The sequence below is a fragment of the Somniosus microcephalus genome, chromosome 5 (genome assembly GCF_052327205.1).
Source record: "Somniosus microcephalus isolate GS21.2 chromosome 5, FLI_Smic_1.0, whole genome shotgun sequence".
NCBI classification, from domain to species: domain Eukaryota; kingdom Metazoa; phylum Chordata; class Chondrichthyes; order Squaliformes; family Somniosidae; genus Somniosus; species Somniosus microcephalus.
Genome location: NC_140991.1, coordinates 40,059,649 through 40,084,585, shown reverse-complemented (window position 1 = coordinate 40,084,585; position 24,937 = coordinate 40,059,649). Strand labels below are relative to the sequence as shown.

At 44.2% G+C, this 24,937-nt stretch overlaps 1 protein-coding gene across 2 annotated transcripts in view; it reads left to right on the top strand.

The window, feature by feature from the left end:
• Positions 1-24,937, top strand: part of ptprn2 (protein tyrosine phosphatase receptor type N2) — a 1,093,281-nt gene that overhangs the window by 1,026,142 nt on the left and 42,202 nt on the right. For both annotated transcript variants that reach the window (XM_085987555.1, XM_085987557.1), the window contains exons 16-19: positions 3,306-3,379; positions 19,108-19,185; positions 22,305-22,424; positions 24,744-24,910. In XM_085987555.1, coding sequence (XP_085843681.1) covers positions 3,306-3,379; positions 19,108-19,185; positions 22,305-22,424; positions 24,744-24,910 — 439 coding nt within the window. The remainder of the gene's footprint in view (positions 1-3,305; positions 3,380-19,107; positions 19,186-22,304; positions 22,425-24,743; positions 24,911-24,937) is intronic.

The window sequence follows — 24,937 nt, the reverse complement described above, 5'->3', positions numbered from 1 at the left end:
TGCCATATATCAGCCATTCCCCACCTGCCCTCTGGAACTCCCTATCCACTTCCCTCTACCCTCCAGCTGCCTGCTTTCAAAAACTTCAAGATCTTCCTCTTCGCCTTTCTCTACCATCCTAGCCTCTCCATTCCCTTGCTTCGTGCCCACCATATTCCTTTTCTCCTTTCTGCCTGTTAAGGAGCACGGTGTAAATGCAAATTCTTGTTGTATATTTGAATAATGATTATTATAATATAAAGCAGTCTGCAAATGTTAAACCGCTTTAATATTAAAGATCTTCACATGTTACATCTGATGATAAAAGTGGGATTGCACTGATAGAATCATAGAATGATACAGCACAGAAGGAGGCCATTTGGCCCATCGTGCATGTCCCGTTTCTTTGAAAGAGTTATTCAGTTATTCCCATTCCCCTGCCCTTTCCCCATAACCCTGCAGGTGTTTCCCCTCCAAGTAGTTGTCCAAATCCATTTTGAAAGTTACTATTGAATCTGCTTCCACCACCCTTTCAAGCCGTGCATTCCAGATCATAACAACTCACTTCTAGACTTTAAATGATTGTAACCAATGAATCCTCACTGTTCATTTCATGAAATTATTCAATATTACTTCTTGTCCTCTGAAGTCCTCCTTCAGTCTCCTTACGGTAATTACCTTCCTGGATTAGAAGGCAGACTGAACACCAGCCCTCGGGCCTATGCCAGAGTTACTTTGTAATCATCTGCTGGAAGGTGCATCTGGCATAGAATAATTGCTCCTCCATTTCCCTATGGGAAAGTGCCTGCCCTCCCTCCCCACAGGATCTGCTCGAGATCAGTGCCACACCGCGTGGAGCGTTATCAGGTGCTGCACCGTGCAACTCCAATACAGTGTGCCATAGGAATAGTAAAAGAAAGAAAGACTTGCATTTATATAGCACCTTTCATGACCTCAGGACGTCCCAAAGCGCTTTGCAGCCAATTAAGTCGTTTTGAAGTGTAGTCACTGTTGTAATGTAGGAAATGCCGCAGCCAATTTATACAGAGCATGGCCCCACTTATCCCGCGATGTGATAATGACCAGATAATCTGTTTTTAGTGTGTTGGTTGAGGGGTAAGTATTAGCCAGGACACCGGGGAGAACACCCCTGCTTTTTCTTCGTATCGTGCAATGGGATCTTTTACGTCCACCTCCGAGGGAAGACGGGCCCTCAGTTTAACGTCACATCCGAAACACGGCACCACCGACAATGCAGCACTCCCTCAGCACGGCACTGGGGCGTCAGCCTAGATTTTGTGCTCATTACCACACTCCTCCACACCCACTCCTTGGGGTACGGTATGTATGACCTTTTCAGTGAACACTTCACAAATAAATTCACTTAAATACTTGGCGTATTTTTGGAATGGAAAAAAAGCTCCAAAGAGATTTTCTTTAAAATGCAGCTCCTAATTCGAAGCTTAGAATCAGATCTATACTTCTTGGAGGTGATGGCGTTAACTGTTTACACCTAGCACGCTCACACTAAAGAAGAAGCAGATATTCTGAATATGCCAGGAGGCTTGTCCACTGGCCATACATATCAGCACAGAGTGGTTACACAAACCCATAATTTTCCAACTGTTCATTTTTCCCAATATACTTGGCTGTCGGGCAAGGCTTTTAAGTATCCTGCTATTAATTTAGTACAAAAGCAAACCCTTTAATGCTGATATGTTATTAATATGCCACTCCTTGCCATTAATTAATGTGGTATCTGATCAAAGTGATGTCTGTTATTTCCGTCACCAGTTTTCCTTTTTTTTTCTCCTCCACTGCCAAGGACAGGATTATTCCTCCCCTCTTGACAGGAGCTGTGACATCCATGGTTATTTGGGAAATGAAGCAGCTGCAAAAATGCCCAAGTAAATTGGGAGTAACTCATTTATAATGCCAATGAAGTCGAAGTCAGGAGTACGAGTCGTGCTGAACTAATCCAACGCGCAGAGCGGTTCGCGTCGCGTCCGTCAAGAGTCTAGCTCACCCTCTTCACTAACGTGATCTCTGTACGGCTTGCTCAGGGTGCCACTGAGTTTAGCCCAAGGTGCCCAAGATTAACGGCAGTGGGGGTTACATTATGCCACCATATTGAATGCTCCACCTGCCAAGCAGACAAGAGGGCCGGTCGCTCGCACTCAAAGCAAATAAGCGGCAATAATTTTGAGCCGTGGCCTTGTTAACATGCGGGGAGTCCCAGTGCAGCTCGCCGGATTAAAGCCTACCATATTGGGTGTGGGGGGTGTCACAATCAGAGAGGGACGGGATCCCGGGGTGGCAGTGACCCAGATTATTTTTTCTGGTGCCCCGAGACGCACTCCTGATCCTCCTGGCCACACAAAAGGTAATATCAAACATACCGGGGTTGGGCCCCTTCTCCTCTCGCCCATGGCAATGGTTGGAGCGCACTCTGCTGACCATTTCCAACCTAAGTTGGCAATTGAGGTCCAGGCAGGCACTTCAGCTGCCCAGCGATAGGACCCTTTCAAAGCGGCGGTGGCCACATTGTCAATCTTAACGAGGCAGTAAGGTTACTGAGACTCGTTTTGAGACCGTTACCATCCCATTAATGTCAGGTGATACAAGTTCAAATCAACCCCCAGCAGTCTACGCTCATGTTAATCTGAAGCTATGCTTTAACTGCACCAACAGCAGTATTTGATCCTGGTTTCTCCCCATGGAGAGAGTTTACATTACAGTTTTCGCTGAAGCAAAGCTAGCACTGGGCAAGAAGGAGATGGAAGAACAATGTCTAGCTTGCTTCAGGAAAGAGTCAATTCCCTGAGAAGCTGTGGCATTAACAGCTGTTAAGGAGGCAAAATGTTGCTTTTGTAAGTGAAAGAAATGTTTAGGGAGCACAAAGAAGTAACAATATGGAAAATGATGCTTCAGCAACGACCTGGTGTTCCAATTACCTCCTTTGGGATAACGATTGAGACACTACAGTTGGCTTGGTGTCTATGTTCTGCAAAATCAACCAGGGTTAACGTTTCTGATTACTGCCCAGTGAACTCTGCTGCAAATGTATGGGGACATGACTGGGCTCAAATGTGTTGCTGTGGTCAAACAGCCTGCCAGTACTCACTGCTGGACTGATGTGAAGAATGACCCCTGGGTGAGGTATCTAAGGGCCAGCGCCTGTCCAACTGAGCTCCAAGAACGATTCACTGCCTCCTGGTGAGCAAGGAAGAAAAGGGTATGAAAATTGGACGAGGAGGAGGTAGGAACTATATACTAGTAATAACCCTTTCTATCTTCTGACATATTTGAATTGTTCCTGTCTACAGACGATCACTCCAGAGTAACACTGAAAGCTGAGTCAAGTCATTCGAACTCGGACTACATCAACGCAAGCCCAATAGTAAGTACCTCCTCCCCACCAAATGTTGCCAGGCCCTTACAGCTGCTTTAAGATGGGGAGAGGGATCTACAAGAAATGAAACCGGCCTAAATATAAACAAAACGGGAAAGGAGAGTTTAGGAAAGAATAAAGTAAAGGAGGACATTGATGGCCAGGGAATAAATAGATTATAGAACAGGAGTTTAAAAAGATGGTTCAAAATAAAGTGAGAGGAACTACTATTAAAAATGAGTTAAACTGTCTGCACAGCAATGCACACAGTGTCCGTAATAAAACAAGGGAGCTGGAAGCAATCATACGTTGCAAGGAACCAGACATAGTAGGGATCACTGAGACATGGCTACAGAAAAATCAGGACTGAGAATTAAACATTGCAGAGTATAACATATTTAGAAAAGATAAAGAGGGAAAAAGGGGAGATGGAGTGGCTGTACTTATTAGGGATAACATAATGGCAGTAGAAAAAAGTGATACAGCTATCAACAACAACTTGTATTTATATAGCACCCTTAACGTAGTAAAATGTCCCAAGGCGCTTCACAGGAGTATTAAAAGACGAAAAATTTGACACCGAGCCACATGGGCGTGTGTGCTGTGAGGAGGATGCCGAGAAATTCCAGTATGATTTGGACAGGTTGAGTGATTGGGCAGAAGCATGGCAGATGCAGTATAATGTGGATAAATGCGAGGTTATCCACTTTGGTGTCAAAAACAGGAAGGCAGATTATTATCTGAATGGCAATAGATTGGGAGAAGGGGAAGTGCAACGAGACCTGGGTGTCCTTGTGCACCAGTCGCTGAAGGTAAGCATGCAGGTGCAGCAGGCGGTTAAGAAGGCAAATGGTATGTTGGCCTTCGTAGTGAGAGGGTTTGAGTACAGGAACAAGGATGTCTTGCTGCAGTTGTACAGGGCCTTGGTGAGACCACATCTTGAGTATTATGTGCAGTTTTGGTCGCCTTATCTGAGGAAGGATGTTCTTGCCATGGAAGGAGTGCAGCGAAGATTCACCAGGCTGATACCTGGGATGGCAGGAATGACGTATGAGGAGAGATTGAGTCGATTGGGCTTGTACTCACTGGAGTTTAGAAGAATGAGAGGGGATCTCATCGAAACTTATAAAATTCTAACAGGACTAGACAGACTAGATGCAGGAAGGATGTTTCCGATGGTCAGGGAGTCCAGAACCAGGGGTCACAGTCTAAGGATAAGGGGTAAGCCATTTAGGACAGAGATGAGGAGGAATTTCTTCACCCAGAGAGTGATGAACCTGTGGAATTCTCTACCACAGAAGGCAGTAGAGGCCAATTCAATAAATATATTCAAGAAGGAGTTAGATATATTTCTTAAGGCTAAAGGGATCAAGGGATATGGGGAGAAAGCAGGGACAGGGTACTGAATTTGGATGATCAGCCATGATCTCATTGAATGGCGGAGCAGGCTCGAGGGGCCGAATGGCCTACTCCTGCCCCATCTTCTATGTTTCTATGTAAGAAGAAATTAGGGCAGAGGTAGGTGTTAAGGAGCGCCTTAAAGGAGGAAAGAGAGGTAGCGAGGCGGAGAGGTTTAGGTAGGAAATTCCAGATACAGAGAGAATGTTTTCACTTGTGGGGAAGAGCATAACTAGAGGCCATCAGTAGAAGATAGTCACCAAGAAATCCAATAGGGAATTCAGAAGAAACTTCTTTACCCAGAGAGTGATGAGAATGTGGAACTCGCTATCACAGGGATTGGCTAAAGCGAATAGTATAGATGCATTTAAGGGGCGATTAGATAAGGATATGAGGGAGAACTAAATAGAGGGTTATGCTGATAGACTTAGATGAGGAAAGACTGGAGGAGGCTCGAGTGGAGCATAAACGTCGGCATTGGACTGGTTGGGCCGAATGGTCTGTTTCTGTGCTGTATATGTCCTATGTAACCTATGTATGTAATTTGCCTTATTAAGAACAGTGACTGCACTTCAAAAATAAATTAATCGCAGGTCACTTTCACCTTCACCACTTGAGCGACAAGCTGGCGGAGAGAATCGGGCCACCCATTAGACAGCCCGCCTGACCATGGGCACGAACATTGGGCAGGTTCTATAATTGGCAGGCGATCCGCTCTGCCAGTTTACTGCTCAAGTGGTGAAGTTGGAAATAACCCCTCGTGTGTGTGAAGCATTTTTAGGTGTTTCAGTGTAATAGAATCATACAACACAGAAGGTGCCTGTGCCGGCTCTTTGAAGGCGCTGTCCAATTAGTCCCCACTCCCCTGCTCTTTCCTCATAGCCTGCAATTTTTTTTTTCCTTCTCAAGTATATACCTTTTGAAAGTTACTATTGAATCTGCTTCCACCACACTTTCAGGAAGTATAGCTGAAAGTACTATTGTGATGGTGATGATGTGGAGCTATTAGGGACAATGCCGCAGTCCCGCGCTACCAGTGGGGAAAGCTGTGCTCATAGGAAACCAGGGTCAGAGATATGGCCATTGTAGCTCCAGTTCCCCAAACCGTTCTCCCTGTCGGCAGCACAGGATCACAGAACTGCCCCGATGTTTCCTTGGAAAGATTTGTAATGCTTTAAAATGTAGTTGTATTGAAGTGTTTTCGCCACGAAACTTTGGGAGTGAATCACCTCCTGTCGATACTTTTGCCAAAAAAACATTTCCACGAGTGCAAAAAAACAGGAAATCCTACTTTGCACTTACATAAGAACATAAGATTAGGAGCAGGAATAGGCCACTTGGCCCCTCAAGCCTGCTCCGCCATTCAATAAGATCATGGCTGATCTTGGGCTCAAAGCCACTTCCCCACCCGCTCCCCATAACCCTTCACTCCCTTATCGTTCAAAAACCTGTCTGTCTCCACCTTAAATGTATTTAATGACCCAGCCTCCACAGGTCTCTGGGGCAGAGAATTCCACAGATTTACGACCCTCTGAGAGAAGAAATTCCTCCTCATCTCAGTTCTAAAAGGGCGACCCTTTATTTTAAAACTGTGCCCCCCGTATTCTAGATTTCCCCACGAGGGGAAACATCCTCTCTGTATCTACCCTGTCGAGGCCCCATCAGTATCTTATATGTTTCAATAAGATCACCTCTCATTCTTCTAAACTCCAATGAGTATAGGCCCAGCCTGCTCAACCTTTCCTCATAAGTCAACCCCCTGATCTCTGGAATTAACCTAGTGAATCGTCTCTGAACTGCCTCTTGAAACGTTTTCATCCAAGCTCCGGCTGACTGTAGCTATACCGCTGCCTGCCCACCACCAACCGAAGGTGACTCATCCACTTTAATGCACTCGAGAGTCCGAGTAGGGACCTGACTGATGAGTTATGCGTCCAATTTTGTGCTGATGTGAGAAGAAGTCAAATCACATTGACGCAAAGGTGGAAATACAATTGAGCCCTAAATTTCTATTTGATCGTTTTATGGATTGAAAATGAAATACAGCAATATTTGTACTTTTGTGGCATTTTACGGTGTCAGTAGCTTAGTTAGTAGCACTCTTGCCCCTGAGTCAGAAGCTTGTGGGTACAAGCCCCATTCCAGAGATTGAGCACAAAATCTAGGCTGACATTTCAGTGCAGTACCGAGGGAGTGCAGCACTGTTGGAGGTGCCATCCTTTGGATGAGATGTTAAGGATCCCACGGCACTGTTCAAAGAAGAGCAGGGGAGTTCCCGCTGTTGTCCTGGCCAATATTTATCCCTCAACTAACATCACTAAAAACAGATTATCTCGTCATTATCGCATTGTCTTTGGGAGCTTGCTGTGCACAAATTGGCTGCCAGGTTTCTACATTACAGCAGTGACTACACTTCAAAAAGTACTTTATTGGCTGTAAAGCACTTTGGGATGTCCAGTGGTCGTGAAAGCCGCTATATAAATGCAAGTCTTTCTTTTTTGCCTTCTTTATCACAAAATGTTTCAGGAGTTTTTCATAGAGTGAAATGTGTAAATATTAGTGATGATAGGGAAACTTGAAACTAAACTTGATTTCATTAAAGGCTACAATGAAGTGAAATTATAGCTGGAATTAGATTCTTCTCGTATCTGATTTTCCAATATTTCCGATGCACCAGTTGCAGGAGGTTGACTGGCATTCTTCCACAGTATGTGGCGAGAAAGGCTATCCCACACCCTGAACTGTTGTCCTAGGGCATGAAGCGATTTTGATTCTAACCAGTTGCCAAGAAGGATATTTGCTGTTCCATCCTTTGTAGGATTATGTCCTGGAAGAGGGTTATGTGCTATGGGGACCTTAACAGGATGTACCATATAGCTTGATCTAATGGCCTGCAAACCCAATCACTGAGTCTGCCAATCTAAAGGGCCTCATGCGAGTAGTCTGAGAGTCATCCTACCTAGTCTTTGGATTTAGAATTACATAGAATGTACAGCACAGAAACAGGCTTCATATGAGCCTTCTCCTACCCCTCTTCATCTCACCCTATCAGCAGAACTTTCTATTCTTTTCTCCCTCATGTGTTTATCTAGCTTCCCCTTAAATGCATCTGCGTTATTCGCCTCAACTACCTCTTGTGGTAGCGCGTTCCACATTCTAACTGCGTTATTTCCATCTGGAAGTCAGTCCTGAAATCTGGGAATGGGCTTCTGCCTGTTGTTGGTTAAATCTTCTGACCTATTGGACACGCTTTCGTCACCAGCCAGCCTCCCACCTTATTGTTGGCCAGCTCTCAAATGACCCAAAACTTGCTGGACAGCAATTCACAAACCATCTTTTGTCCTTCTCTAATACCCCATCGAGGGGCTGCTTGTGCCTTCTGCCTCTGAGGCTTGAACAGAAAACTCGCTCAGGAAAACTACATCTGCTTCTCCTTATTAATTCCTCGACAGTTCTGCTCCCTATTTATTCATCTGCATTTTAATTTAGACTGTTGAAGCAATAAGGGCTGTCTAAATTAAAATTTGATCATTATACTTCCACATCACATGGTTCCACTGAAAATGACTTGCATGGCTGAGCTGGATTTTCATTATAGCATGTAGTGCACAGACGTTTATGCAATAAAGTTCCCAGTAGAAACTAAAAAACAGATGAAATCTAATGACACTGGATGATACTATCTTTAGGTGTATACTCTCGTGTCTCATCTTTCCCGATTCCAGCATCCTTTCCCTTCTCATCGCCGTTCCCAGCACCATTTACTGCTATACTTCTAGACAATTATAATTGCTGCAATAATCACTACTAAGAAGTGAAATAGCTTGAAACCCCGGTAGACTGTCGATGGTTATTTGAAACATCCATGCATCCACCAGTTACTGCACGCAAAATTGTTCTGCACACACCCAAACATTTTGAAACTATTTTTCTACCTCAGCCTTTCCTTCAACCTCGTGGCAGTTGAAACCCTTGTTTTTGTTGCCTGCAGGCTGGACTTCTCCAACGCCCTCCTCGCCAGCGTCCCAAGCTCCAACCTAAATAAACTCCGACTCACCCACCCGCATCCTGTTCTCCACTGTCTCCCTATTCCACCACCTCAGCCCTTGCTGACCTCCGTTGCTTCCCCCTTCCCCAGTGGATTGAACTGAAAGGCCTCATCGCTTTTAAATACTTTATTGGCCTTGCCCCTTAATTTTCAAACCTCCTCCAGCCTTGTGTCCCAGCTCACGCCCTCTGGTCTTCCGTTTCTGGCTTTCCTCCCTCCCCATCACCATTAATGCCAGAGCCTACAGCAATCTCAACCCTAACTCGGGAACTCCTTCCCTCCCCATCACCATTAATGCCAGAGCCTACAGCAATCTCAACCCTAACTCGGGAACTCCTTCCCTCCCCATCACCATTAATGCCAGAGCCTACAGCAGTCTCAACCCTAACTCGGGAACTCCTTCCCTCCCCATCACCATTAATGCCAGAGCCTACAGCAATCTCAACCCTAACTCGGGAACTCCTTCCCCCCCCGCCGACCCCTGACCCCTTAGCACCTCTATCCCCGCCTTCAAAAGCTTCTCAAAACCTATCTCTTCGACCATGCCTTGGTTCATTTCCCCCCTAACTTCTGCTCCTACTATTGCTTGGTATCTGTGAATTGCCTTGGGACATTTGCGACATTAAAGGCACTATCTAAACGGAAGTTCTTGCCGACTTTCTCCTCTCTTCTCCTAAAGGCGCTCTTGTTGGGGTACTAAGGGAGCTAACACTAAGTGATACCTCACTAAGTGGCGATGCTTCATGTGTAAATCTAGGCAGCCATTGTGGCGGCTTGTCCAATCGTGGAGGACATCTCCGCCGAGCCTAGTCTGGCCCTCACGCAGAGTGTGCACACGGGCCACTGGATAGCAATCAGGAGCAGGAACCCGGGATGATTTTTTCCCTGCCCTGTCCCTGGGGTGCTGAGGCCCTTTGCGGCACCTCAACTGTTACCTAAACCAAGAATCACACAAGGGGTGGGGGTCCTTCTAATCCATATGGCTCAGTGCTACACCGGCCGGTCAGTGCCTGCACCCATTAAACCATTGCGGGAGTCAGCGTTTTGAATCTTAAACTCTGTCATGGAAAATCCACATCCATTTCTGAATCTACTGCACTTAAGTGTGTGCCAGATAATTCTGTCGAGTGAATCAGGAGATAATTGATAAGTAAATTGCAGGGCTAACTGTTCCTAGTGTCATTGGCACCCATTTGAGCCCATTGAGTCTAGCATTGACTTCTCTGAGCTGTGAGTGCAATCAGCTGCTTTTTATAGTGTGTCGTGGTCTAAGACTTATCAGAGCAGTGCTGATAAAGGAAGTGCAGTATCAGGCGTACACTATAATTTTAATCTGTTGATTACTAGTTCTTAAAATGCAATCTACGGTGCCACTGAATTTCAGAAGTCCATAACTTGGGTTAAAAAAAGAAAAACTTGCATTTATGTAGTGCCTTTCATGACCACCGGACGTCTCAAAGTGCTTTACAGCCAATTAAGTACTTTTTGAAGTGGAATCACTGTTGTAATGTGGGAAATGCAGCAGCCAATTTGCGCACAGCAAGGTTCCACAAACAGCAATGTGATAATGACCAGATAATCTGCTTTTGTTATGGTGATTGAGGGATAAATATTGTCCGGGACACTGGGATAACTCCCCTGCTCTTCTTCGAAATAGTGCCATGGGATCTTTTACGTCCACTTGAGAGAGCAGACGGGGCCTCAGTTTAACGTCTCAACCGAAAGACGGCACCTCTGACAGTGCAGCACTCCCTCAGAGTGTCAGCCTAGCTTCATGTGCTCAAATCCCTGGAGTGGGATTTGAACCCACAACCTTCCTGACCCAGAGGCAAGTGTGCTACCCACTAAACCACAGATGACACTGCCAAGCTAAAACTGAAGGGACTGGGTTTCAGTAGACTTCTATGATCACAGTGTAGTCCTGTGACCAGGGGAAGGATTTAAAACGTTCCCACTTTATTTGAGCGAGAAAGCCGAACTACTATGAAGGAAAAACTGGGAATGCGAAATAAAATCAGAAAATGCTGGAAACACACAGTAAGTCCTTCAGCATCTGTACAGAAAAGGACAGATTAACAGTTCATCAGATGTCAACCAAGGCAGCGGGAATGGAGTCAGGAAAAGTGGTGATGAGTTAGGTGGGATACGACCAAGCTGAAATTATGGGCCTGCCAAGAGAATCTTTGCTTGATACCACGCATTAATGTGAGAGTTAAATTGTTGTTGTTTGTTCCAGGTGGGTCTTTGCATTTTTGGGCAGAAGGCAGAGACAGGTAGTTCTGTTTAAGAGTCACACCCAGCTCACTAACCTGTCTCTCTTTTAGACGCTGACTGTCCTGTGTATTTCCAGCATTTTCTGTTTAATACTGTGGCAGGAACAGCACCTTCAAAATTGGCCGTACATATTCACGTGGCCAGGTACTTACTGTTTGGACCTGAGGCCAGTGAAAGTGCCCAATTGAGCTGGAAGAGTGCAAAACTCAAGAGTGATAGCAAATAAGCCCCCGAACCTTCAGTTTTGATGCAAGCAGATCTATGGGGAAATGTAATGGCAATCACACTGGGCTGAAAAGCAACTCATTACAACCTAAAAAAAAAAATGCTGAAAATAAGCCGCAGATTAGTCCACATCTGAAAGAGAAAGATGGGTTAACATTTCAGGTGGGATTTCTTTTTTTTACAGAATTGTAATTGTAAACTACTGCCTTAGAGGCTGGAGTTACAGTGGCCAGCTGATTCATGAGTCTGGAGGAAGTTGTGCGAGAATTGTGTTAAAATATGCCTTTGCTGAGTTTTTTTTTTATCAAGTTGCATAGAGACAGTATGAGGGGTAAAGGCCTACCCCTGTCTTTATTGAACAACATGTAAAAAACAAAATAAAAGCAGTATTTATTCAGCTAGATGCATGTCGGAGAAGAAGGACTTGTAATTACAACATCAGGAGAACCACTGCGCAGAACAAAATTGTGATAATTACATCTGTCGCATTTACACTCGGTCATTATTGAAGTGTAGTGAAGTCAACCATTGGTGAATAATGGCTAATCTTCCCCGCTGAATAGAGGGGTGGTGTAAGTGAATGGGGAGCTGTAGTCCTCACTGGCAGCAAGAAATTGTCAAGTGCATTAAAGGCTTTTAAACTCTTTAGTGTGGATGCCGGGATACGATTAACATGCTGCCGTTTGTTTTTTAAGTAGGAAATGTTCAATAATGATCTTTGAGGCAGCAGATCAGAGCAGATTAAAGCAAGAAATGAACATTAAAAAAAAAAAAAATTAATAAGCCACGTAGCGCACATAATCTGGGCAACAACTTCCACCTGTCTTGTGAGTTTGCTGGCAATTTTTAAAAAAAATCACCATCAAAAGTGAGTTTATTTTGACATTTCATGAATTCCACTGTTAGAACTTATATTTTTGCATTCCAGTGTTTCATAATTAATAATGTGATATGTTAGATTACTCGGGGGGGGGGGGGAATTATGGAGCTTCGTGGCTGACTCATTAACAACCAGCTGCTTTGACAGAAATTGCTTTTTTATTTAGAACTGACCTTTTCTTTCATTTATTTCCTGTTTGAATAAAATGTATTTGTAGTTCTGTGCACCCGTTTTGCCAATGTCCATTTGCTTCCAAATGCCAGTCTCATTCGCACACGCCAGAATGTAAAAATGGCCGTAAACAATCAGAGCCCAAGGAAAGCGCAGAACTCGCTCCATATATTCCTTGTTTTAAGTATGAAAATTAAAGTTTCCAGCCATCTAACTATCATGCACGCACATTAGCCACAGCCCATTTAAGAACATAGAATCGCGGAAGCTTTTCAATTTTTAATGTGACGTATACTGATGCCTTACACAGAGCAGGTCTCAGTGAGGATAATTTTGTTTTTAAAATCGCTCAAAAAATCGCAACAAACCAGACAGATTGCTTTGCTTCAGTTCTGAAGAAGGGTTTCAACCTGAAACGTTAAATCTGTTTCTCTCTCCACGGATGTTGCCTGGCCTGCTGAGTTTTTCCAGCGTTTTCTGTTGTTATTTTGCTTTGCTTCCTGCTGCACCTAAGATTCGGGGCTTAATTTTACACCCATGTTGAACCAGCATAGTTGCAGGAAATTCACGTGTACGGCTCTTTATCCTGGGCATGGAGCCATCATAATGAGCCGAGATATGTTCAGGCGCAAGGATTGATAGACGGGCGCAAAAGGTTGAGGAAATTCAGGCGTATCGTACTTGCGTGCGTAACACACTTGCGCCCGAGTTTGCTCGGTCTTTAACACTGGGTATTTGCTTTATGCCACGATTACACGTGTCTCCAGGCACAAATACACGGGAACTCCATCTCCGTATAGAGTTAACAATTACAGTCCTCTGAAAAGGGAGGAACACAAAGAGAGGCTGCTTATTCTTCCACCATCCTAGCAACATAACATCAGAAAGTCAAATGGTGATTCTCATCTCCTGTAAGTATTGTATGTATGACTCATATGGGTAAGGTAGCATAGTGGTTACATAACTGGACTAGTAAGCCAGAGGATGGATGGAGTGTTGTAGTTCAAATCACACCATAGCAGCTGGGGAATTTAAATTCAGTTAAATAAATAATAAAAATGGTGACCATAAAAACCCATCTGGCTCACTAATGTCCTTTAGGGAAGGAAGTCTGCCATCCTTACCTGGTCTGGCCTATATGTGACTCCAGATCTACCAGCAATGTGGTTGACTCTTAACTGCCCTCTGAAACAGCACAACAAGCCACTCAGTTGTATAAGGCAGCTCACCGCCACCTTCTCAAGGGCAATGAGAGATGGTTAATAAATGCTGACTTTGCCAGCGACGCCCACATCCCATGATAGAATAAATATTTTAAAAACTCATAGCCTCTTCGCATCCAACAAACGAAATTAATTTCAGACAATGATCTCAGGCACATGATCCATTTCCTCCACAAGTTCGTCTTCTGTGCTTTTCCGGTTCCATTTTGCTTCTGCTTCAGGAAAAGTAAGTTGGAGTCACTCTACCAGACTGGCGTCCAGGCAACAGTGTTGCTCCCCTTGCGCCCATCCCGGAGGGCATGCTATGCTGTGCGTTAATCCCCAGGCACGCACGATCCAACCTACTCACTGATTGTGTCGAGGTGAGCCGCAAGTGGGGCAGCCATTCTCGTCAGCTTGGCTCGCCTGTCATCGTACTTTGACCCTGTCTGCCTGTGATTGACATTGATTTAAAATGGTCCCCCGCCTTCATTCTGCCCTGTTAAGCAGGTTAATTTAACGAAAATAAAAGGCGTGCAGCGGTGACTCATTATTTTAGCTGATGTTAACCCCAAACCCTCCGATCACAAAACACAGTTTTACGCAATGTTTGTTGTATTTTTTTTGCACAATTTGACCCATTAATCCAAGAGTTTTTGGCAGTCCCAACATAATTACAATAGATGACACTAATTCTTTTCTTTACTGAAATCTAGTGGGAAAAAAACCCTGAAATTCTCTTTCTTGTAATATTGAAAGTGATGATTGTTTTTTGTGGCTGTGCAGTCAGTATGGTGAATGCCAGAGCTGTAATGCAGGGTGTGTGAGAGCAGTCGATTGCTGATTTATCCGATGGCATTTAGAAAGGAGTCTGGCTACACCTACATCAAGGAAAACCGCTGGATTACATTAAAGGCATAAAAGAGAAAGACAGGGAAAAAAATAAATACTCTGCCAACTACATTCCCCGAGCCTGGAGAAACTTAATACAAGGTCTCATTTTAATTACGCTGTGGGAAATTACAGCTTTGTACAAAAAGGCTGTCATTAGGAATGTGTTACATGTTGCTAGGATGTTAGGAGAACGTGCAGCCTCCCTTTATGTCCCTTCCTTTTTCTGAGTGCTGTAATTGCTGGCTATGTACCGTTCAAGTGACAACCGGATTGTGTGAGGAGTTTGTTACTTCTCTTTGTGTACGTTCCAGAGATTTTGCACTGGAAGTTCCTTGTGTGACAGTCAAAACTTTTAGCTGAGCCATAATTGCCACTATCAGCTTGATGAATTTTCCGTGACCTGGATTTTTTTTTCAATTTGTTTTATGGGATGTGGGCGTCGCTGGCAAGGCCAGCATTTATTGCCCTTCCCTAATGGCCCTTGAGAAGGTTGGGGTGAGCTGCCTTCTTGAACCGCTGCAGTCCGTGTGGTGATGGTACTCCCACAGTGCTGTTAGGTAGGGAGTTCCAGGATTTTGACCCAGCGACGATGAAGGATCGGCGATATATTTCCAAGTCAGGATGATGTGTGACTTGGAGGGGAACTTGGAGGTGGTGGTGTTCCCATGCGCCTGCTGCCCTTGTCCTTCTAGGTGGAAGAGGTCGCGGGTTTGGGAGGTGCTGCCGAAGAAGCCTTGGCGAGTTGCTGCAGTGCATCTTGCAGATGGTACACACTGCAGCCATGGTACGCCGGTGGCGGAGGGAGTGAATGTTTAAGGTGGTGGATGGGATGCCAATCAAGTGGGCTGCTTTGTCCTGGATGGGGTTGAGCTTCTTGAGTGTTGTTAGAGCTGCACTCATCCAGGCAAGTGGAGAGTATTCCATCACACTCCTGACTTGTGCCTTGTTGATGGTGGAAAGCTTTTGGGGAGTCAGGAGGTGAGACACTCGCCGCAGAATACCCAGCCTCTGACCTGCTCTTGTTGCCACAGTGTTTATGTGGCTGGTCCAGTTAAGTTCGGAGCATCATAATGAAATGCACAATGGAATATAGATTGCAGAATGGAATCTTTTATAAACTCGAGCTTATTATGCCCTGCTTTTCTAGATACGCGAAACAGGTTTAAAAAAAAAAGTAATTGTTCCTCTTGGTTAAAGAATTAAAAAGCATTTGCCTTGGTAGTGCTTGAAGCTTGCAGTTAATAGACAAATCCAGAAAACAAGAAAAATTCCTCTGATTCCTTAATTACTTCATCAGATTGGAGAACTATTGAAATATGAACTTACTTGAAGGATCGAAGTCTGATCCTTGAGATTAACTGAATTCTTAGAAGCAGCTCCCATCTATTGGTTTCCGTTTCTAATACATCCGTTGCCAGCGTTAGGTGGAGGTTAACTCTACGACTGGTGAGGTGTTTTTTTTTGTGCCAGAGGCTGTGAGTGTGGATGCCACGTTGACCATACGCGATGGCATCTACCCAAAGGTTCATGGTTTTGACACCACTACTGCAAGATTATTGTCAAATGTTCTGCAGTTGACTTTGGAAAATTCGCTGTGCCATGAATATTTATAATACAGTCACAGCGCCAAAAAAGAAAACTTAATTTGTGATATTAATTCCAATAATTTCCCCTCCTCCCCCGCCCCCCCCCCCCCCCGACCTTCCCCCAACAGATATAGAATCTGGTGAAAATGATAACAAGCAGCGTCCTTGGTTCGACACCCGGCCCCGTCGTACAGCTGTGGCAAAAGCATTTGTTTGCGCCCCTAAGTCAAAGTGAAGCCGTCGCCCAGGAAATTCCTCGGAGCTTCTCCCGCTCCACCGCGGCACCTTTGGCCAGACGTTTGGCATAAACCCTGCCCACGCGGATAAACGGAGTCGCGGTGGCAGAGCGGGAGAGGGCCTGAGGAAATCCACCCCGCAACCGTTCAGGGGGCTCCTGCTGCTCCTAAGCACAGGGGAGAGGATGTCGGAGAAATTATCCCAGATACATTGATCTGACCTTTGACATTCACAGGATGAACTTAGCGGGACCAAAAAAAAAGAAAGGCGAGAATTAGGTTATTACAAAGAATTTTACCGTTAAATGTTTTGGTATTATTGAGAAATGTTTTTTAATATTTTTTATTGAAAGAACTAAACTCATTTAGGTTGCTTTCCTCTGTATGATTCTGTTTCTGGTATTAGAATGGATTTTCAATATGATGTATTTGTGTGTCATTAGCTAGATTTATTATTCAGCCACCAGCTAGTGTGGAAATGAGCTTTTTTGAAATAAATCACTCTGCGAGAATAGGCCGAGTTGGCAAGATCTCATACTGAGGTCAGCATGGAAATTCCTTCCAGTGCGTATCCTCCACGTTCCTTACTATAGTGTCTTAGACACGCCGATAAAATCAATGTAAAGTTATGTAGCGATTGTTCTGCCATCAGCAACATTACAGAAAGACTCAATGTGGCAATTGAAAGCTGGAAGCGTTACATTTTCCTCCATTTGCTAACTTTAGTGAAAAAAGTTGCAGTATTAAGTGCTTTATTTGTGGTTTATACTTGCATCATTATCGCCAAAATTAATATCCCTTTCGGTCTTTAAATGTAAATTTTGATGTATGAATTTTCACACAGAGAAGCAAAGGGTGCAGAATCCTTCACTGCTATTGTTTTCGCTATTTAATAGAATCCATTAAATTACATATTTAAGTTGGAGTATTGTGTCACAGGCCGATGGTGTTGGTGGAATAAATCATTTCGTCAGTCAGATTTTGAGGCAGCTGGTTAAATTGGTTATCGGTTGGTGACGTTAGTACAGTATTTGTGAGTTATAAACCATCTAGTATCGACACGCTGCTGTCTCTTATTAAAGTGTTGTCACAGTACTGTACCTCATACCACGCCAAAGATGTCTCAGTCCCTTGATTTGACCTGGTGATGGGCATGGCCTTGAAAAATTCTTGAAAAGTGTTCTACTTTTTATGTCAGAAGACTTTGGATATCTGCTGCAGCTTAGCCATGTATTGGCTGCATCAAAAACAGGCCCGAGTGGGTCTCCTCCTTCCGATTTCTAGAAGTAAAAAATGCTCTACATCTCAATGGTTTGAGCCCTCCTGTAGTGAAGAGCAAACAAAAATATTAGCAGTGTAAATAATTGTTGGCACCGCTATTGGAAGTAAACCTGTGAGGTGGGGAGTCTCAGGTTGTGCCCCCTTTCCACACAGATAGGTTTGGCTGTGAACAGTTTTGTTTCTGTGCCTTAGAGGGTTTCTGCTAATGTTTTAAAGATCCAACAAACATAAAACTGGGGATTTATAATACACAGTGTTTAAATGGGAATGGGTGAGGGTGCATATGACGTGTAAAGGGAGGGGGATTGCAAAGTGCACCTGAGCATTTTGTGGTTTAAATATATATATTATATATATATTCTTTTAAACGTGACAAAACTGCTGCAGTAAATAAATGAGAAATGTCTCTCACAGCAATGTAGGTTAACTTGACCTCCCCTGTAGGCACGGGCTCATATCATTGCATCCAGACTGCAACCATGAAAGACCATCTTGCGGTAATGCGACTAGTTGTGTCATGGTCCAGTGATTGATAAATAATCCTATCAATAATGCTGAAAAGACACCCGACTCAGCACTCTAATACTTCTGCACATTTCTTTGAATCTTGCATCCCTTAGGATTACATTAGAACTGCCTTTCCCGAGTGCCCTGGTTCTTAAATATGCATCCGATTTTTTTTTTTTGATCTGCATCTCTATTTCATTACTGATTACTGGACTCTATCGCTTTTAGAATTTGTTTTTAGCTTACCATGAATTAGAAAAAAGGATATGTCTTGCAGCTTGAAAATTTGATTAAGCACATTTATGAATGGAAAAAAGCTGTTAGGCCCAACAAGCTTGCCTGTGTCTGCCTTGGCTCAGTGAGTAGCACTTCTCGCCTGTGAGTCAGAAGGTGGTAGGTTCACAGCCCCACTCTGAGAGACTTGAGCACAAAATTCTAGGCTGACACCCCCAGTGCAGTGCTGAGGGAGTGCTGCACTGTCGGAGGTGCCGTCTTTCAGATGAGACGTTAAACCGAGGCCCCGTCTGCTCTCTCAGGTGGGCGTTAAAGATCCCATTCATATTTTGCAGAAGAGCAGGGAGTTTTACCCGGTGTCCTGGCCAATATTTACCCCTCAATCAACACCTAAAAGGAGCTCTGGTCATTATCTCATTGCTGTTTGTGGGAGCTTGCTGTGTGCAATTTGGCTGCCGCGTTTCTTACATTATAACAGTGACTCCACTTCAGAATTACATATTTGGCTGTAAAGCGCTTTAGGATGTCCTGAGGTCATGAAAGGCGCTATATAAATGTAGGTCTTTCCTTTTTTTCTTAATAACACTTGTCTGCAACTTCTTACTCCTAACTTTCTAATTTTTAACTTCTGTTCTGTGGTGTTTGAACTTCAACCCCCATAATAGTGATCAACTTGCCTGTGAACATGACTGTGGACTGCAGAATTAACTATAATGAATCATACTGTGATGATGAATCACACTGTTACCAAGTACATAGACCTGCATGATAACCCCATACCTCTCATTTCTCTCCATCCAGATGGACCATGACCCCAGGAATCCCGCGTACATTGCTTCTCAAGGCCCACTTCCTGCCACAGTCGCAGATTTCTGGCAGGTAAGAGATCTGTCCAAGCATTATTTATATTTCGAGAGAAAGATTGGAAAAGCAGGAGGAATGAGAACTTGGTAAAATGCTGCACTGCGGCTTTATCCGATCGTTGACGTTGGTTGACACTCAATTACGATTATTGAACAGTTCTTAATCTGCATTTGAGTTAAAAGTAAAACATGAAGCAGCTGTGAGATTTTCACCAAACACTTAGTTCTCTCCTGTGACGGGCCTCCTAACTTCACAAGAAACACAAGCGCGAGTAAATTCAATATTCTCTCTCAAAATAAAACTGAACCTGGTTAAGCTTTGCTTTGTTGGATATCTGTAGCATTTGAATGTAGAAAGGAACAGAGAAGTGATGTTCGAGTTGATAGTTCCAGTATAGTAGCGAGCACCAGCACATGCACGATGGGCTGAATGGCCTCCTTCTGTATTGAATTGTCTATGGTTCTATTGTATGAAAAAGCAAAGAGCAAAGAGGAACTTGCATTTTTAGACTGTACTGTGATGTAAGTGAAGGCTTCATCTGGGACACAAGAAGAGTTTGAAGGTTTTACTCATTTTCTTATATCTGGCAGTACAGTGTATGGTGACACTTTTAGGTGTATGGAATATCCTGTTCGTTTTTACTCTTTCTGACAGTAAAATAGTTACAGAGACCTAATAAACAACTTTTTACTCGTTTCTCATGATAGTTAGGAGTACGGTTAGTGCTTCCTGTTGTATGTTTAAAATACTGAGTGGCTGCAAGACTCCGAAAGCCTTGCACCTGTAGGTGGAGCTGTGAGAGTCACGTTACGTGACTCATTGAGTAGAGTTGGGCTGGTCTGACTTAACACGACAACCCTCCATACTGACCCTGAACTCCACCATCCTGGAACTTGGCACAAGTGGTTTGCACACTCATCTCAATGAATTAGAATGGAACTCGCGTTTTGTTTAATTCCCTCATTGGCCTGACGTAGCGAATTAACTAAATGAAAGGACCCTTCATACAGACTTGAAATAAAATGCAGCTCCTGCAGGCACATGGCGAGCGGCCAATTGTCGCAGACAAATCCATTATCCTCCCTACTGATTGCAAAAAAACAGAAACACCCCAAATTCCTGAGGAAAGGTGTGCAGCGCAATCAAATTATTCAGTGCACCACAACTAGCAACCCAGCCTCTCAACGACTTAATCCTGCAGATTTAGACTTAGGGCCCCCGGTAATTCTATGTGTGCGGAATCTACCAGTTCTACCTACAGCCCCACCCCCCCCCCCCAACCTCTCCCACCCTAAACAAAGCAACAGGTTGTAATCTTGCACTAGCATATTCAAAAGGTTCACCCCCCACCCGCACCTTGTGGCACTTGAATCGTACCCCATCCCCCACTAATTTTCTCTTTTCCCGTATCCAACTAACAGGGAAGATAATTGTGTCAGTGACCAACCCCCCCCCCCCCCCCCCCACCCATCTTCAATGCGGAACATTCTGGTTCCCCTCCCCCCACCACCACTGAGCAGGATTCTGTAGCTCGAGCTTCAGAATTATTTCCCCCTTCACTGTGAAGCACCTTGATCTTGGCCCTCCGCTTCATGAAGAGCGATTTGGCTTCCTCACACTCTCCCCACTCGGCATTTCTGGGCCTTTCAGCACCCGCTCCCCCCCATCTTTCTCCCTCCTCTCTCCCCTGCCTTCCTCCCCCTCACCGTTGCCACCTCCCACATCCTGTTCCCCATTCTCCTTAATCCTCTTCTCTCCCCTCCTTTCCACCTTCACTCTCTTTCCCCCCCCCCCCCAACATCTCCCTCTCTGCCCTCCCCTCAATTTCCTCTAACCTGCCTCCACTCCCCTCCCCCATACAAAAGCCAAATACTGCGGACGCTGGAAATCTGAAATAAAAACAGAAAATGCTGGAAATACTCAGCAGGTCAGGCAGCATCCGTGGAGAAAGAAACAGGGCTAACATTTCAGGTCAATGACCCTTCGTTAGAACTTAGTTCTGACGAAAGGTCATCGACCTGAAACGTTAACCCTGTTTCTCTCTCCACAGATGCTGCCTGACCTGCTGAGTATTTCCAGCATTTTCTGTTTCTCTCTCCACAGATGCTGCCCCTCCCCCATACCTTGGTTAAATTATTCTCCCGCCCTCTGAACCCTGCTTGACCTGAATAGTGCCCTTGGTTGTGACGTCCCACCACGAGAGATTGGCTAGTTAAAAATAAATACAAATTGATGAAGCAAGGCATGGTTAAATCAATTTATTATTTTTCATTTCCAAATGTCACAGCTTGGATGAAATGATCAAGCTTTAATCTGCATACTTTAGAAACATCTCTTGATGCCCTCATCTCTAAAGTTTTCCTAATTGCTTTCCGCGAGCACTGAGCTCTCATGTCGAATAGGACTTATAAACTTTCCTTCCTAGGTTATGCACAAGGTACAAGAGTGGCCTGAATTGCCATCCATTTGGACTACAGAAGAGGCAGCTGCATGATTAGTTTATAGTCTCAATCATTGTATTTTTATTACTGTCGTAAAAAATATATTTCTTCTCATTTTGATAATGGCTTCACTGGGTCTCTGTACCCATCTAATGGGAAGTAAAATATAATGGGACTGCACATTTGACATCATTACATAACGACTGGGAGTCGGTCTTTTGTCTTAAGCTTTAGTGGAAACAGATATGTACTTTCTTAAAGAAAAATGTAATTTTTAACTACAGTACATTCAAATGTCATAATATGCTGCGTAATTATATATTGATTGCTGCAACTAACTCATTCAGATTTAAATCATTGTTCCATCAGGGAGATATAATGGTTTACATAACTTGATGTCATTATTTTGGCACCCTACGAGGATATTGATGAAATCTAGACGCTGCGTTCAAAGTATCCGGTCATCTCCAGCCCAGCTATGGACCCTGGAGAAAAAAAAAAAAAATTCTGTGGAAGCTGCAATGCCAATTTTCTCTGTGGGTTGGCAAGTGGCAAGCGAAACATGAACAAGAATTAAGTGGTGGTTCATGTTTTCTTGGCGTGTGTGAATTCTGATTGTGACTCAGTGATAATAAGTACAGAGTAATTAGCCCCTCACACTGTGACTATGGACTCTTGTTTTTTTCCCTTCAGATGGTTTGGGAGAACGGCTGTGTTGTTATCGTCATGCTGACACCCTTGACGGAAAATGGAGTCAAGCAATGTTACCACTATTGGCCGGATGAGGGTTCAAACCTCTACCACATCTATGAGGTAAAGTGCAGGCCTTTGCAGTGCGATTCAATAAAGAACAGTTTTTCAGTTATTACGTCATTGATTCAAGTATCCAAAATAACAAATTTTAAAATGAGCTATTTACTTTGTGTCGATGCCTGATTTAACGTGCAACTTTTCCCTCTAACAACTTTATGAACTGCAGTCTCTTTCAGACTATAAATTATTCATGATGATAGTATCTATCTGTAAAGTATTATTTTAACAAGCTGGCCCAGTGCCAGTCGTCACAAGAGAGCCTGAGACTGAGCTTCTGTGAGACCCATTTACGTATTCCCTTTCCTTCTCTCGCTTACTTTCACTGAGTGACTCCCTTCTTAATCTTCCTAATTTCATATCGTTACCCTCACAATCTTACATTTACGACTTCGTATTAGCTCCATCAAATTAGCCGAATCTTATATATGCACAGACATTACCTCAATCGCTACCCCTGTTCTGATGTCCCACCCACAGCTACCATTGCAACAGTATTTATCATGAACTTAAAACACTGTCCTTGTACCCTGTACCATGTATACTGTGCACTCGTGATGTATGATCACGTGTTATAATCCAAGTATAATTGCAATAGGAAAAAAAAATACATGGAAGATAAGGTTCCAGGAATTAGCTCGCTATTTCTAGGACAAACGCAATCTTCGACTACACTGTAAAATAAAACTTGGTATTTTGTTTCACATACATTACAAAACAACTCCAGACAAGTAGTGTAAATAATAGGCTTCGAGGCATTGGCTACATGTGCGTGGCATTGTTCAAGACTTTAACTCTCAGTGCAAACATCCCAAGCTTTCAATGAAGCAACATTCCTTGAGGCTGGCGGCATCACGTGTTTTCCATTCTTTCCTACTTATTTCCTGCCAAGCAGCTACATCTTTGGCACAAGCTGTGAGCGCTTGACTGTCAGCCAGCTGGTTGGGAGTTTGAATGCCAGATGAGCTTGTTCGCGGCATTCTGTTCGATCATATGTTGTTGATGCTCCTGCCACTTTGCTCTTGGGTTGCGTCCTATGGACTGATGTTGCTGCTGTGTCCCTTCTGCAGCTACTCTCACCACCTGCAATATAGGGAGTGAGGTGGCGGGGTGGGTGGTCGTGTGGGGGGGGGGGGGGGGTGCGGTGGCGCATGTTACCTGGACTGTGTGGATTCAGCCCAAGAGTTCAACCCCATCTTAAAGTGGTCTTACATTGACAGGGTGCAATCTACAGCAGATGCACGGTCCTGCCGCTGTCAATGGCACTCATTAATATAATATAAATGATCCAACAGGCAGAGATTTGATTGCAGTGGCGACCCATATTTTCATCGCTCTTGTGAGCTACTATTGGGTCTCCAGTTAAAAATAAAGGCAGAACACCAGATTCCCTCTCATTTCGCAATTGTGGCCTTGATTTGGAGTAGAGGCAGGAAGAAAGGTAAACGAGGCACTGCAGCGCAGGAAGGTAGGAGGCCTCCGTTTGAGCACTGCTCTGCCAGTGCCATTAGTTAGTCATCAGAGTTCCATCGAGGCTGCTGTTAGATCAAGGAAGGCAACGCCAGTCTTAAGATCTTTCTGAAAGCCAAGCTGTGTGTGTAATTGTAAGTGTGTAAGGTGAGTACAGCAGATCATTTACATTGATAAACTGATCAAACTTGGAGAGGATAAAACCCCACCCCCAGAGAGGAGAAGCTGTACCATTCCTGGAAGCACTGCAATACCAGGTTGATGCATGGCGTGGACGGAGCAAGCCCCTGTTCCATTTCCCTGTTATATATGCTGATAAGGTTAGAAGAAGAGTGGGTGGGAGAAGACTGTGTGGAGCACAAACACCGGCATAGACCAGCTGGCCTGGCTCGGAAACCTGAATCAATGTGAATGCTAGACCCTATCATCTTGAGTAAAACCATGTTACTAGCCCTATTTGATGTAAAGCAGAACCCACCCAAAAGCATAGAGGAGATGTTTACACCTGTAGGGGAGTCCAGAACTAGAGGACATAAATATAAGACAGTCACTAATAAATCCAATCAGGAATTCAGGAGAAACTTCTTTACTCAGAGAGTGGTTAGAATATGGAACTTGCTGCCACAGGGAGTGGTTGAGGCGAACAGCATAGATGCATTTAAGGGGAAGCTACATGAGGGAGAATGGAATAGAAAGATATGTTGATAGGGTGAGATGACATAGGGTGGGAGGAGGCTCGTGTGGAGGATAAACAACTGCATAGAACAGTTGGGCCGAATGGCCTGTTTCTGCGCTGTAGGTTCCAAGTAATAACCCTTTCATTTTAAAGGTTTTTATTTTATTTAACTTCAGGTTAACCTGGTCTCGGAGCACATCTGGTGTGAAGATTTCCTGGTGCGTAGCTTTTACCTCAAAAACCTCCAGACCAACGAGACTCGCACGGTGACGCAATTCCACTTCCTGAGCTGGTTTGACCAGGCCGTCCCCTCGTCCACCAGGTCCCTCTTGGACTTCCGCAGGTACAGCAGCTGGTCGGGACCAAGCTA